Source organism: Pogona vitticeps, chromosome 3 (assembly GCF_051106095.1).
Source record: "Pogona vitticeps strain Pit_001003342236 chromosome 3, PviZW2.1, whole genome shotgun sequence".
NCBI classification, from domain to species: Eukaryota; Metazoa; Chordata; class Lepidosauria; order Squamata; family Agamidae; genus Pogona; species Pogona vitticeps.
In genome coordinates this window covers 81639729-81656240 of record NC_135785.1, presented here as the reverse complement: position 1 = coordinate 81656240, position 16512 = coordinate 81639729, and the positions used below count along the sequence as shown (strand labels likewise).

Below are 16512 nucleotides of genomic sequence, written 5' to 3'. Positions count from 1 at the left end.
CAATATGCTAAAAATAATATACTTAAGCCACAGAAGTTTTGGGATTCTGTTTTGTGGAGTGCTGAAATGGAAGTGTGCAGTATGTCTGGAAGAAGAAGAATGAAGCATATGCTGAAAAGAACACCCTGCCTACAGTTAAACATGGTGGTGGCTTGGTGATGCTTTTGGGCTGCTTTGCATCCTCTGCCACTGGAAACCAGTGTGTGGAAGGCAAGATGGATTCATTGAAGTATCAGAAAATCCTAGAAGAAAACATCATGCAATCTGTGAGAAAGCTGAAGCTTGGATGTCATTGGACCTTCCAACAAGACAATGATCCCAAGCAAAACAAATTCCATCAAACCTTGGTTGCAGAAGTCCTAGAAGATTCTACAGTGGCCATCACAGTCACCTGACTTGAACCCCAAAGAAAATCTCTGGTGGGATTTGAAGAAGGCGGTTGTAGCATGCAAACCCAAGAATATTACTGAACTGGAGGCCATTGGTCATGAGGAATGGTCTAAGATTTTTCAGGAACACTGCCAGAAGCTGGTGTCTGGCTATGCATCTTGTTTCTGGCAGGTCATAACAGCAAAAGGGTGCTCTACTAAGTACTCAAGATGCTTGCCATGAAGGGGTTGAATAATTTCATTAAAAGTTGCATTTTCAGTTGAATTTTGAGAAACCACTTGAAGCATTCCTTGTGTTGAGATGTTTCAATTGTTTTTGTTTTATTTGTTCATTGCAAACAGCTGGAAGTCTGTAAAATTTGACAATAAACCTGTAACTTCTGGAGATGAATTGCCTCCAAAGGTTATGTTATTTGTGTTATGCCAGCATAACTAGGTACAAGGATTTGGGCCAATGATTCATACTGTTTTCAATCCCACAAATATTAAAAAATATTGCAATTATTTGCTTAGATGACTAAGTTTATAGAAATTCATGGAAGATGGAAATATCAAAAAGATGAATATAGGACTTTTCTGTACCTGTTGCTTCACCTGTCACCTCTAAGGACTTCTCCTCATCAAAGATTCCTGTGGGTAGGTCCCCAGAACATACCATGAGGATTCAGAATGTCGCTACTGCTGTTAATTTTATCCTTTACTCTAGATCAGATGTCTTTGTATCAGGGCAGGCCCCACTAAGTGACGTAAGGTAGAAAACTAGCCTAGTCATCTAATTAATAGTTAGGACTGAGCTGCTAAGGATGATAAGCAAACACCAGAGTCAGCTTGCCTAAAAGATAGTAATGGGATGTTGCTCTTGATTTCTTGGGGAGGGACACATCTTCTGAGGGGGTGGTCAACCATAAGATGAAGCACCAGTTGCCAGCAGATTGGAACACGTCCTCCAGCGTATCTCAGAGAGATATTATTACTGATGTTGTTGTGTGAACCTCCTAGCAAGGTCACTCAATCTCAGCCTCTGGTTTATTCTCATACTATTCCTCCCTTTGAGACAGCCCAAGCCCAGGCAGGGGCAATCTTGCTTTCCCTATACTGAGAGTCCACTTACCCTGTTCTCTGGCTTATGGGAATTACTAGGGAGAAGCTTCCTCCTTATTCCACTCCAGAGAGCTGCTTATATCAACAATGGGAGCTTGTTCCTGCTTCCTCAAGCGTTCTCCCCTCTCCCCCTCACAGGCAGTAGAGTATCTTTCTCTTTTTCCTTCCCTGCTCTTTTTACCAACCTAAAAGGGAAGGGGAGACCAGCTCAGTGGACTGGACCGCTTGCCTATGAAACAGCACAGTTTCAACATTCCCAACCTTTCAAGCTTTCCTGTCCTGGAACGGGGGAGCAGGGAAAGTCTTCCCCCCCCCCTTTTTTTTTGTTGGTTTGTTTATTACTTAAATTTGTATATTGCTCCCCATTAGTGCTGAAGCAGTACTCTGGGGTGTGTGTGTTGCAATAATAAATTTCACCATCCCTTTCTTTTCTTGGACATCTCTCCCTCCTTCAGCCTCAGCTGAATCTTCTTTGCAATTCTTGGCTGTCAGCTACTAGAACATCTTTGCACTGCTAGGCAAGCATCTCCTAAGTCTGACACTCAGTGCTATCTTCAGTCATTAAAAGCTCAGCAGCCATTTCTTCAGCCTTGCTCTCCCTGAAGGCTGCAGAACAGCTGCAGTCAGACTGTCACATTAGACAATAAATAAATAAATAAATAAATAAATAAATAAATAAATAAATAAATAAATAATGAGAAAATCAAAAGGAGTGAACTTTCCTTAACTGTGGCAGATTATCAGTTAGCCAACTGTTGTTAAAACCACAAAACTGAGCATCAGGCAGGTATATATATGTTCAGAGATGGTAGCTCTTCCCACCTTTCTACATAATCTTCATATGCCATGTTAGTCTCAGAAGATATATGGTCATTAAACGATCTCATCCTTTGTCCAGACCCCCTGTTTAAAAAATCTTCATCGTAAGACTGATGGTCATGGAATGGTCTACATCTTGATTCGGAATCTCTCTCTCCAAAATCATCCGCCGGCATCTCCCTTTGTAAATCACTGTGATGCTGATGGTCACTGAAAGGTCTCATTCTTTGCCCATGGCCCCTACTAACAAACTCAAAGTCTCCCATTGGTAGTTGCATATCATCACAAGGGGAACAGTCCAGAAATGGTCTGGCTCTTTGGCCAGGTCTTTTCCTGTGGAGTGCTGGATCTTTTAATGGCATCTTTGGAAATAACGGTGTATGTGTACAGTCATCATTAGACTGTGGGTCATAAAATGGTCTCTGCCTCTGTCCTCTGCTGAGCTGCGAATCTCTCAATCTATCATTATGAGTAGGTATATCAATTAAACGGTTCTGCCTTTCTCCATGGCCCATATCAATATCTCCTGGTGGTGCCCCTGCTGGAAAGTCATCACAAAGTTGGCGCCCATGGCAAGGTCGGAGTCTCTGCCCTGATACCCTAGTGGCGAAATCCAAGTCTTTCAGAGGCATTTCTTCCTGGTAATCATCATAAAATGAATGTTCTGGAAAATGCCTTTGTCTCATTTGTAAGTCATCGTGAAACCCATGATCATGATATGGTTTTCGTCGTTGTCCAGGGCCCTTATTAATAAAATCAAACTCTCTCAGTCCTATCTGTTCTGGCAAGTCATTATGGTTATCTTCATAAACTCTTAATCTTTTCCCAGTTCTGTGAAGAAAAATCAAGAGAATTCTCTTTTTAAAAGAAAAAACAAATGCCAAAATTAATTGACAAACATTATTAAAACATACAGTAGGAACCGGAAATAATTACTAAAAAAACCTTCCCAAACTCTGGGATGCGATTAATGACTTTTCATGTGCTCCCAAAATTTTAGAATAGCCTAATTCTACTGAACTTTCATCATTTTCCCCATTGCCCTTTGTACCTCCTTGAAGCTCCCTTTGGTGGTGGTGGATCTAACTTTACAGAGCATCTCTGGAAGTGTATGGGAGGGCTGTAGTGGAGAATAAAGATTCCTGCCCTCAGTCAGTGAGTCCAGTTTGGCAGTAGATTTCCCCCCCCCCCCCCGATCCTGGCAACAAATTTCAGCAGCTTAAGCCATAATTAAAAGCATGGAATATAGACAATTCTAATAAATATTTTCTTCTTTCTACTTTCATTTTAATAGATTTCTTCAGGCTACCTTGGAAATTCTTCATTTGGAAATCTATCAATATGTCCATCCATATCATTTTGCAGTGGCACAACATCTCCATCAGCATCCCATAAATTCATTCCCAGATTGCTAGAAATTTTCAAAAAGAGAATAGAATAAATATACATTGTTAGTGTTCCCCCTGGAAAACTCATGGGACAGTGCTAGTTCTAATGGTAAAAAGGGAAGGTTCTCAAATGCATTTGTGTCTTAGGTTTTGTAACCTATATAAGAATATGTTAGGATAGTTTCAGGTAGCTGAACAAGGGATAGGAGCATTCAATACAGCCACGGAGAATGCAGAATCATTTATTTTAGCACTTAGTGTTTACTGTCAAGATATGCATTGGTATACTTTCAGAAAGTCAACGAAACAACAAAATGTTTGTTATACCTATCCCATCCAAATAATAATCCATGAATTAGTAACATAATCTGAGTACAGGAAGCAAGGTGTATTTCAAAAAGAATAAACATCACTCTTGTCTCACCTTCTCATTGGTTGAGTTCTGAGATCTGTCAAGTATATATTACCATCCATATGGTGACCACGAGCCTCCCCAAAAGCTGAACAAATGAGGACAATATTAGCTGTATAGAATATTGTTTTGTAAACATTATAGTTGAGCAAGCAGCAGCTAAGTTAGTGTGTGGGTTCAGTTCCAAAATTGAATGGTTTGTAATTGGCAAAACTAACAATTAGAAACACACCTACATAAAGAGATGCCGTTCATTAGGATTCAAATTAGTATTTAGAAATGTCGCTTTTTAGAATTTTTCAAATTAGTGCAGTATTTCGGAAAGTCACCTTTTAAAGTTTCCAGCATCCCCCAGCCAGCATGGTCAGTGGCCATGTTGGCTGTGAGATTCTGGGAGCGACAGGTGAAAAAATGACTTTTTAAACCTCTGGTTTAAATTCGTATGCTAGAATGTAGGCTTTTATTTTTATTGCATGCCACTTTATATTATATTGATGCTGGACACTTATCATTTGGCAACAGTAACTATGCTAAAAACAGTAAATGTATTCAAATATTAAAGAAGAATTAATAACATTATTTTAAAATGTTAGGTAAAAGCATTATAAAGAAACAGAATTAGAAGCAACAAAATGTAAACCATTTCTTTTATTGTCTCCCATACAGTCAGTCACTAAGGAAAAGCCTGCTTGAAGAGAAAGGTTTTTGCCTGCTTGCAGAAGGACAGCAAACATGGGGCCAGCTTGGCCTCCTGTGAGAGGTAGCCTTCTCACATCCCTACCTCTCACTGACATACATTCTTATCTTCCTACAAATGAATTTTTGACATCAGTATTAACAACAGTTAATGGTAACTAGCCTTGTGTTTAACTCTGATTTGAACACAGTTAAGAAGAGAAAGATGCTCCAGAAAAAGAGTGTATATTGATTTGTTGGGCATGGTTATCTGACAGCTAGTTTATCACATCACAGCTTTGCAATGTTACATTTTGGAGACTACAACTCCCAGAATCCCCTCAGTGGCAATGCTGGTTGGGGGATTCTAGGAGCTGTAGTTTTTCAAAAGTAACTTTGCAAACCTGTGATGTTTTACCTGTACTGGTCCACTGAAAGCTGTTTACAACAACTATCATAAAGAAAATATGTTAACTCTCATTAAAAAAAGGACACCTCCCAAATTTTCTGGCACTGCCAAGTTCAGACAAAACAAAATTATTACAAAAATGAGCCTTCTGCCCACATGTTCCATAAAAAACACAAAAGTCCTCCTGAATCAAACCCAAACACTTATCCAATCAAGCAGTTTGTTTCCAAGGGTGTCTAAACAGATGCTTAAAGAACGCTGCAGAAGAGAATATGGAAACAGTGGCCTTCTCTGTTTATTTTTTATGCAAAACAAGATTGAAAGCTTTTACTTTTGTTTTTGACTTAACCAATCTGTTTTAACTCTGATGAATTAACACACCAGGATCAAATCACTCTTTGACTACAGGAAGAACAAATTACGATTTTTTTAGAATAATCCTGTAACAGGTTGCTGTCATCAGTTCAAAAGGGGAAACAGAAGCTTTGGATTTTCTTTTCAAACACATGAACAAATGCGGAAAGCCCAAAACTCATATAAGCTTGTTTGCATAACAACAAACCATTATTTGCTGTTAGACATGAACTGGGCCATTAACTCTTACAGAAATGGATCATATGTTACAATGTGTTAAAACTCATGTGAGCTACCCATTTTCTAAAAGCAACCCAATATGAACTAAATGAGGAATGTGATGAGTATTCCCTGGTTTTTCTGCTTTGAATGTTGAGATTTCATTCTGGCAAGCATTCCCTGCATGATGAACATGGGTAATGCTGGGACTTCTCTGGCAGCTGAAGGGAGAAAAGTGATTTCCTGTACAGAATACTAACTGTTCTGTGCAGAAAGCCCAGTACTCATTCACGTACCTAATACTGCAAAATTACATGCAACATTAGCCTGGGAAGATATGGATGCCATTTGACTGCCTGGGAAATCCCAACAAAGGGGGGGGGGGGAGAGTTAATGTCACAAGGAGCTTCAAGAAGACAGACAGAAAGATTTACAACTATAAAATGAACTGCCAGATCTCAATCACAACAGCATTGTCTCCGATAGAATAAACAACATATACCAAAGACAGAGGTTAATGAAATTATTTTATCTGGTATCACATTCATGGTGTGCATGTAAATTCACAACTCTGCATAATCAACATTTACAAATTTTACACATTTATGTCAAGACTGGATTATCAAGAGTCAAATCACATGGAATCAAACTTGCATGGACCAGATTCCAGTTCCTCCATCCATATGTCAAGACCTTTTACCTTTTTCAAAAGTGGAAAATGTTTCTGTACACACACAGGGAAATAGGCCATTTCCATTTCTTGCATACAAACAAGCTGTCTTCTGTCTTCAGAAACAGCGTTTTCTAGGTGGCGTAAGACTTCAGAGGGAAGTTTGAGAAGCCCTATTTCACATGTAGCATTTCTGGAGGCAGAGATTTAGACTCCAGCTACTGCAACAGATACAAGTACATAAAACTTTTGATTATCTTCATGAAGCAAACAGGTACCTTGGATTGCTGTTTCTGGATCCCAGCCTTCAACGTCAATAAGGTATCTGAAAGAATATAAAGGTATACAGGGATCACTAAATCAGAGGATATTATCACAATGAAAATAATTATTTCCTCTTTGCTAAAATACTTGCCTACATATAAGATAACCCGTTCTGTTAATTCCATTAGTACAGTGCACTCCGATGAGTTTGTCTATTTAAAAAATAAAAGGAAAACCAATGTGAACGTAGACATAGTAAGAGTGTATTATAAAGAGGTTTTAAAAAGCACTGCTGCCATTTACAGAACTGATACAATATGCATCACTTGCAACTTTGATTCTGAACACATTGTTCCCATTGAGAGGACTATGAATTCATCAGGAATTGTATGCTCTCTAGTACACTTGCAAAGCCCCCACTGACTGACTTGCCATCTGCTTGATGATGAGTTGAGAAGGCTGTTAAGATGAAGTCTGAAGTCAGCTTCTGCTTCCTTTTCAGCTTAACTGGGAACAAGAACTGCCAGAGTTGACAGCAGAGAATCTTAGTAAGCTTGAATGCAGCGCAATAGGCATTATTACTTTTGCAAGTCCAAGTCTCAATACAGTATTTATCTTCCTCATTCCTGCCCCGCAATTGGCCTATGCCATACAGAAGCCTGTTTCTGCATGTGGTTTGATATCTTTGCATTTGGACAGCAGCAAGAAGCATATTTTTGTAATGGTAATTGTTTTTTTTACCTAACTGGATCTTAAAAACAAAACAAATGTAAACAAAGTTCTATAGTGCAGAGGAGCTTTGGATCTGGACTTATTGAAGAGGATCCTCCCCACGCTGCAAGGTAAACTTCACTGGAATATGGGTCCAACTCTGCTCTAATTGAAATGTATGTATTCAACCTGTTTTATTTAAATAGGAGCTAGTTGGAGGGGGACTAATTATGAATTACTATCCCATCTTGGGATGAAAGTTGCCATTGGTCTAATGAATACATCTTTCTAGGGCAAAGAATAACTTTTATCAGGTCAGGAGGGAAGATTTTCAATGAGTGTAACTTGATTACTGCTAGACATGGGGGCTTTGCATTCGAATATGAATACGAAGCTCCCCGGCATTGGTGGCCGTCCTGATTACATCCCACCCCCAGACCCTGCCAGACTACTTTCTGCATGGCATGCATGGCCAGCATAATCGTCTGCACCCCAATCACGGCAGTAGTTCAGCTGCCACAGCCCCGCCTCCCTGCTTGCCCAGCCACGTCATGGCTGAGCAGGGAGACTTCTCCTCCTGCCCCCTTGCCAGAGTGGCTGGGCGAGCAGGAAAGTGGAGCTGCAGCAGTTGAGCTACTGTTGCGATTTGGGCAAAGAAGATGATGCAGGCCATGTGCACTGCGAGCTGTGTGGTAAGTGGCCTGGCAGGGTCTGGGGATGGGAGATAATCAGGCTGGCCACCTGTGCTGGGGGGGGGGCTTCATATACAAATTACTACCTTTCCCTTACACTGTGGTTACAATAATCTCCGCACCCTAGCTGTTATTTAAAGAGGACAAATCACACAGGATAAAGATACTGTATGCATTGACTTACTAGCACACAATTTAAAAGCAGTTTTTTAAATGGTGGTGCTTAGACAAGAAAGATTATTAGACTATAACTCCCATAATCACCAGTCACTATGGGCAGTAGCAATGGTGGATAGAGAATTCTGGGAGTTGTGATCCAATAAAGTTGTTTTTTCAAGCTCTATCATTGCATGGGCATTTCTCATTAAAAGAGAGAGGGAAAAAACTCAAATCTTATTAATAATATAGAAATAATAATCTCGAAACTTCAGAGCTGGAAGGGACACTACGGATCATTGAGCCCAACCCCTAGCCAAAGAGGCATAATGGGGAACTGGACTCCCAATCTTGTTCCACAGCTAGATACCTAAATCATTGAGCTATCCAGCTTTTCTAACACATTATATATACTTAGTTCCTTGTCCATGACTACGGCCAGTCTTTGGATCCTGTGCAGTGGGCTGGACCCACTTCTGTTTGTACAGATGTTTTGTACAACTGATGCTTATGTACAGCACCATAAAAAGAAATCTCATGGTGGTCATCTGGCCCTTAGAAATGGTTACTGAAAGATGAATGAAACTGCATTGGGAAGGAGATGGGAAACCCCCATTATACAGCAGGATTCTGCTTTTGGATCTTAGCTTCCAACCCAGTGACCACAATTCAGTGAAATTTCTGTACATAAATGAAAGGGCCTGTTACTGTGCAACATTTTTCCTTTTGCTTTATGTTCTAAAAACAAATCATGTTTCATTTCTTTGATCATCTAATTTTAAAAAGTATTTAATAATACCTATATATTTAAAGTCTAATTAATAGGAATTAGGGGGGGATGAAAACCTTGCAGAATTCCTGATAGCTAACATTTGTGAACCATGAATGCCAACTACAATTCGCAAATCATATATATATGTGCGTGCACGTGTGATACGAAGAATAAGTATATATGAACAGCATTTTAAAATGCAGTCCTAACCTTCAGATCCATTTTCTGAATGGGATTAGGATAACATATGTAAATGCACTCAATTGTACACATGTTTTTTTCTGGGGGAGGGGTTGCCAGGCTTAAACAGGATTTCTATCCCTATGTCTATGATGAAGCTAACATGTTATTAGTTGCTTCGTTTTCTCAGCAAGGGTCAAAGTTGGATTCCCAGAGAGTAAGGGAGCTGGGGAAGGAAATATATTGTTGAAAGGTCCCTTCCAGCCTCTTCGCCCTGACCCAGTGAAAAGCTATGAATCAATCCTTCCTCACCCTCCAAAAATGCCAATCCTGGAGGGGGGCGGAGCAATGGGCAGCGAGAACAGAGGAGAATTCCTAAGGCTCTGGGAACCCCTGGGTTTTATTCCAGTCAGTGGACCCCCCCCCAGGAGAAGGGGGGAGGTTTTCCACAGGAGAGTGGACTTGCAGCAAGTAGGGCTTAGAAACCGCCAAAGTTCAGACAGCAATCTGACTTCGGAAGAGTTTTCCTTCCTATCAAGCAACTGACTCGAGAAGGTCGCCATTATGGTGAGTAGCTGCCCGCAGAGAGGAGAGGTATGAAGATTTATGATATGATTGCATGAACAGAGACTAAATGAACAGCTATTTAGCTTCAGCAAGTAATAGATTAGACTTTTTGGGAGGCTGCTATCAAGGAGAAAGACTAATCTCAAAGTGGCATAGAACTTTGGTAACCCTGAAATACAGTGGTGCCTCGCTTAACGAGCACACCGTTTAACGAAGAATCCGTATAGCGATCCCTTTTTGGGGATCGCTATACGGATCAGCCCCAATCGCCGCACTCGCTTTGCGACGATTGGGGCATCCGGCGGCCATTTTGGAGCCGCCGAACAGCTGATCGTCGGCTCCAAAATGGCCGCCGGACGCGAAAACATCGCTGGAGGGGGAAGTTTCGACGCTTACTGGAACGCATTAAACTAAGTTTAATGCGTTCCAATAGGCTTTCCTTACCCGCACAGCGATGTTTTCGTATAGCGAAGGTTAATCCGGAACGGGGCACCACTGTACTGGAAATTTCTTACTGTGTCACATGGAAAATGAAACTAGCTTAAGACTTTAATGGAGAGACTTCCCTCTCTCAACCCCTGTCGTCCGATGAGTGGAAAAATTGGCTTTTTATAAATTAGAGGCTTGAGAATTCCAAATAACTCTGAACAATTTAACCTAAGTGACTCTGCATTGAGCTGCAAAGGTGGATTATAAAGCAAACATTACGGCTGGATTTACAACTGGAATGGTCTTTGTAGGAGTCTGAATTTGGGCTAGCCAAATAAATTATGAGGTGAACTGAATACAGTGGTGCCTTGCATTACGATGTTAATTCGTTCCAGCGAAATCGCTGTAGAACGAAAACGTCATAATGTGAAAATAAAAAGCCCATTGAAATGCATTGAAACCCCTTCAATGCGTTCCAATGGGCTGCAAACTCACAGTCCAGTGAAGATCCTCCATAGGGCGGCCATTTTCGGTGGCTGTCTTGCAAGGAATCCGTCCCAGAAAATGGGGAGTCATTTTTTTTACCCCACAGCCATTTTGAAACCGCCGATCAGCTGTTGGAAAATTGTCGTTTTGCAAAGAATCGGTTCCCGAAGCAGGGAACTGATCATCGCGAAGTGAAAAAACCCCATTTAGACCATCGTTTTGTGATCGCAATTGCGATCACAAAAAGATCGTCGTAATGCGGTTTCGTCATAATGCGGGGCAATCGTAAAGTGAGGCACCACTGTAATTAGCTTGTTTGACTTTTTGGCTCTGGAGTGGGAAAGAAAGCCACATCTAGGAGATAGAGAGTGAGATTCATCATTAAATCTGCAATGGAAGATTACTTCAAGACCTGCATTCAGGAACTCTAATTGAACATTATTAATCAAATTAAAGCCCAGATCTCAGAAGTTAAGGCAGAAATTAAGGAGATACTTTTTGGATCGCATGCCAAGGGGAAGAACAGGCAGACCGAAGACAAACCGATCGGAGAAACCACTGAAGAACTGATATCATCAGAGAGAGAGAGAGAGACTGTTTTCCTTAGAAAGCAGGATGAAACGCTGAAAAAAGGAGAGTAAAAAAATTAATCTGTATGAAAGGGAGGGGAAGGTGGATGAATGGGGAAAGTATATTTAGATTACCTTGATGGGAAAGAATGTAAAGGACGAGGAATATGTCAGGGCGAAGCTGGATGGGGCAGAAATTTCTGACCATAGATTAGACATATATGCATTGCTCCAAAGATAAGACATTAATCATATTGGGATGAAATTAGTAAACTGGAGAGAAAATGGTTTAAAGAGATTTTATAGATGGCATTTTAAAACTAGTAAAAAGGAGGCAAGAGGCTAATTTTGGATTTATGACACTGGAGCTGATAAGCACAATTAAAAAGGGGGAAAGTTACTTGCTGAACATAACAATAGAAATTGTTGGTTTGAGAGACACTTTTATACATGTAAATCAATATGGTTAATATACTTATAAGCAATTCTGGCCATGTATGGATTTTAATGATAGACAAGCACATTTAATTATGAACTTAGAAATGTTTATGATGAATATTAGATGCTATTGTTTCTAAGGCACTCATATAGAGTTCTTAAACATATGTGAATTATAATATTGACCATGCAAATAAGATTAGACATATAATATCTTCTTATCTTTAGAAATGTTGATTTCTGATTATTGTATTGGCCATGTTTGGATCTTATTGGTAGATAGGTATATTTAACTATGAAATCAGAAATGTTTATGATGAACATAATATTTAGAGGAAATTGATTCTGAGGCACCCATATAGAGATATTGAACATATATGAATTTATAACAGGTGCATGTAGATAAGGTTAGACATATATATCCTTTTGTTCTTTTGGAAATGTTGATTTTGAAGATTGTAAAGTATGATACTCTGAAATATAATTGGATAGATGAAAATGCAGGAGAAAGAATCTATAAAAATCACTATAAATTTAGGAGGTTAGATATTGAACTAAATATTTGGAATAGGGATATGAAATATAACATGCATAGATACATATGGATATAGTATGGTTTAGTTTGGGAGTAGGGCATAAGGTCTGTTGCAGTCAGAATCATATAATGGATAAGTTTGAATGTGAAATACCTCCCCACCTATATGTTTTGTCTGTTTATATGTCTTTTGATTGCTTCATATGTTTTTGTTTGTTTTGTATGTATGTATGTGTATATTATAGAAATAAAAGATAAAAAAAACGCTAATCCTATAATCAAAATCTCTGTCGCAGTCTGGTAAAATAAAGGCTGTGGTTTCTCTATTGAATCAATCCATCTCAAGTTCTGTCTTCCTCTTTTCCTATCATTAATTTTTTTTCAGGGAAGTTTGTCTTCTCACAATGATTTATCCTATTAAAAATACCTTTTTATGCAAATGTGGTGGTGGAGTTGCAGGTTACTTAGTTAAGGGGGGTCATGACTTGAAAAAAGATTGGAGAACACTGCACTGGCAGAAATAAAACTCCACTGGTACAAATGGTACATTCAGCCCAGCAGTTCCCAGTACGCTCCCAGATGTTTCTAATGGTGGAGATCTGCTATCAGCAGTAGGCCTCAAAACAGGGAATTCTGTGGGGTGGATGAGGGTTTGGAAGTAACCTTGGATCTGCTGCATCCAAGGTCTCTTGGTTTCTCTGAGAGGAGCCAGGATTGGTCCTCAGCCTGGAGCCAGAGATCTGCTGGAGAAGGAAGTGGGCAAGGCTTCCAAGCAGGCAAGTGGCCCAATTCTTGCCCTGGCTGGTGTGAGCCAGCAGTGCTTTGGAGGTGGGAGACATCCTGTCAGTTCACTCCCATCACCTCTGCCTTAGGAATGCTCTGCCTATCCTGTACAAAATGAAATATGCTGTTAATTACCATTCTCAGCATTTTCCCATAGAAATTTTCTGACCCATTTTTTGAACTGCAGAATGGTAGCATCATCTGGGACTTCAAGACCAACAGTAAAAAGTTTCTTATACTCCACACTTTTAGGCAAATCCTAGCAATGAGAAAGTGAACAAAAATGCAGCACATATTATTGATCAAAATACCGCACATCTCAAAAAAATGCTCATCTTATAGGAATTTAAAAGTGGTCTATTGTTTCAAATGACTTGAGGTATTGCATCAATCAAAACTTTGATGATACACGATGATTCCTAGACTCAGAAACTGTGCAGGACTGTTGTTTCGTGTCTTCTTCGTTCCATACTTATATATTTATATAATCAAGGTTTAACAGGAACCTTGCTCATGAGATCACCTTTAGACAATATGAAATTTTATTTGTAACATGGTTCCCAAACTATTCAGCATCACACCCTCCATAATTCCATCTCTTCTTTACCATTATCCAACCCACTTCTAATAAAAAATCCATTTATTTTACAATAAAGAATAAACACAAATCATTTGTCGTGAAAAATCCTATATTTTAATAACACTATCACAGCAATGTATTCTTGAAGGCTCACAGCACTTTTTTAAACCAGATTTTTATGAAAAATCTGACAGTTTTTTCACCCTCTCTCTGGGGGATATATCCAAGGATATATGACATAGCAACATGGTTAAGTATCTGATTCCAAAGTTTTAGGTGTTGTAACTTTATCATGATTATCAATCAACACCAACATTGATATGAGCTGAGAATATAATCAGTGCATCTTTCCATATTCAATGGTTTGTGAATTCAATTAGCAACATGTATTTCATAATGTAATTGTTAACATAGTAGAAATGAGAGTAGATTCATAAACTTTAAGTGGTCTCCTTTTTTTTATAAACAGACCAAATAGTTCAATGGTATGTGCTAAGTTATAAATTAGGTGTTTCATGTTGTTAAAGCATTAAATTAGATTTAATAAGGAAATTAGTATTGTAATATATTACATATTTTCCTTAAAAATCACTTTCTTGTGAAAAAAAAAAGAAAAAACAATATATCCCCTTCAAAATTTCTGAAAATTGTAGTTTCATATTGTGTTCTACTTAGGGCAGAAGTAGATATTATAGACAATTTATCATTAGAAAAAGAAAACCTTTAAGGGCTGATTGTGTGTAAACATTACAGCACAATCTTCTTTCACTCCCCGAGTGCAATAATAAACTCATTTTGATTTGTCTTTCTTAAGAACTTAAGAACAGAATTCCTTTGAAGTCTGCTTTCTCAAACAGTAAAGACTGTCTCAGTTATGTATCTCCAACACTAAGATGCTTCTGGCTTCAATGACAGACTATATTATCTGTTTCTGCTCTATGCCTAGTTATTTGTAACTGAAGTAAACACAATTTCTTCCACTCCTTACCCCTACTTTCCTTTTTCTCCCCCTGCACCCCTATTTCTCTTGGGTTATATATCAGATTGTAAGCTCCTTGAAGGCAAGGATCTGAACTATAGGACTCTTTAAATTATTAGATACTTTGAAAGCATTCTAAATAAATAATTGGCATCATGAAAAACTTCATCATGAAGCAGTTCTACAGTTGAGGACCAGACAGAGGATTTTTCTCTTTCTACATTTTTCTCAAAAAGGAAAAAGCCAAACAGTAACTTTACTATATACTATTACCTTATCATCATAATATCTGGTCGTATACGTTAAATCAATAATTAAGCCAAGCTCCACATTGAGTGCTTTCATTGCAGAAATCAGATCTTTTGGTGTAAACTTTTGAGTTGGTGTCAGACGATGATTAATCATCTAGAACAGAGAAAAAATGGGATAGACACATAAAAATATGCATAGACGGCATATGGGCAATGCCATTCTAAATTCTAAATTGTATTGCCTCAAACTGAACAAATCAATGCCGCCTAGCAAAACAGACAATTTGACAAATGGCAGACTGAATGGGTCTGAATATGTTACTGTCTCCTTAACCTTGTTCTCTAAAGAGAAACGGATAAACAGAGTCTAGGTGGAGTAGCTCATTATGGAGTAAACAGCTTCTATCTACATATTTTCACCCTTTGAAGTCTCCTTCCCAGCATATCTCTTTGCATCCTCTTGAGCAATACCGCCACTTATCAGACAGTGAATAATAAACAGACTGTCTCATTCTTGAGCTTGTGAATGACTCCACCCAGAGCAGAGAGACAAAGAAACATAGTTATTTAAATATAAAATAGCATCCGAGGGACACATCTAGGGAAAGTTGAAGATACCAGGAAAAGAGGAGAACAAATATGAGATGAATTGACTCCCTAAAGCAGTGATTGCATAAAATGCAACCTCTTTGGGCCCGAGTGCCCAAACTGGGGGGAAAAGAAAAACCCAATGGGCAGCGGCGACACCGAAAGTGGCGGCAGAAGGGGGAATCCCCAGCACAGAGGAGACCCCACTCCGGATCCACTGCCAACACCAGCTGCTCTGGATCCTGGCTCGCCGCCTGTCAGGGCTCCAGCACTGCAGCTGCAGCCACCTTCTCAGGTCTGGCTGCAGGGCGAGGGGAGTAGCGATCCAGCAACTTATGGCTTCGCGTGCCAGCTGTAGCATGTGTGCCATAGGTTCGCCATCACTGCCCTAAAGGAACCTACAGGTTTGAGATTGAAAGGGCTGAGCAGGGCAGTTAATGACAGGATATTTTTGAGGTCACTCATTTATAGGGTAAGAATAAGCTGAAGGCAACTTGATGGCACATAACAATTATTCAATGGAAATAATAATAAAGCATTGATTGTATAAAATGCATCTCGCTAACTGAAATCCTGTTGCTCAGCACAGTAAGCTACACTAGAGTAGGCCCACTGAATTAGTGGAAGTTTGGTGAGTCAATGCCTCTGTAAGGTTCATTTATTCAAATGGGCTTTTTCTAATTGCAATTTACTGTACTATGTTAAAAGAAGTTATAACTAGAGTAGATTCATACATCTTCTAAATTGACTGGAATTCTGTTAGTGATCATGTATGCACAACTTGCCATATCAAATTGTGACTAACTGATTGTATACTAGGACACATGTCAATTGTTCAATTAAACGTAAGCACATGACCAGGCATGTTAGTAAGATGCTCAGTGACAGTCAATTAGCTGCAATAAGCTGCAGCAAGTTACACAAACACGACACAAATATCTATAGGATTCTAGCCATTTTTGTGATTAACATCAATTTCTGAAAATAACATTTTATACACACCCCTTTCAAAGGCACTTTGAAAGCAATGAATCGAGTTCCTGGTATAGGTTGTCCAACCGGTTGTAAATTCCGCCATCTGTTAATAAAAGCAAAA

General features: G+C 39.2%; 1 protein-coding gene across 1 annotated transcript in view; it reads right to left on the bottom strand.

Moving 5' to 3' along the window:
* The window catches only part of LOC110073586 (uncharacterized), a 53681-nt gene that overhangs the window by 11863 nt on the left and 25306 nt on the right, over positions 1-16512 (bottom strand). Inside the window, exons 4-11 of the mRNA XM_072995368.2 lie at positions 16419-16494; positions 14851-14982; positions 13154-13277; positions 6852-6912; positions 6715-6761; positions 4122-4197; positions 3619-3720; positions 2313-3140 (exon numbers count right to left, since the gene is read on the bottom strand). Coding sequence (XP_072851469.2) covers positions 2313-3140; positions 3619-3720; positions 4122-4197; positions 6715-6761; positions 6852-6912; positions 13154-13277; positions 14851-14982; positions 16419-16494 — 1446 coding nt within the window. The remainder of the gene's footprint in view (positions 1-2312; positions 3141-3618; positions 3721-4121; positions 4198-6714; positions 6762-6851; positions 6913-13153; positions 13278-14850; positions 14983-16418; positions 16495-16512) is intronic.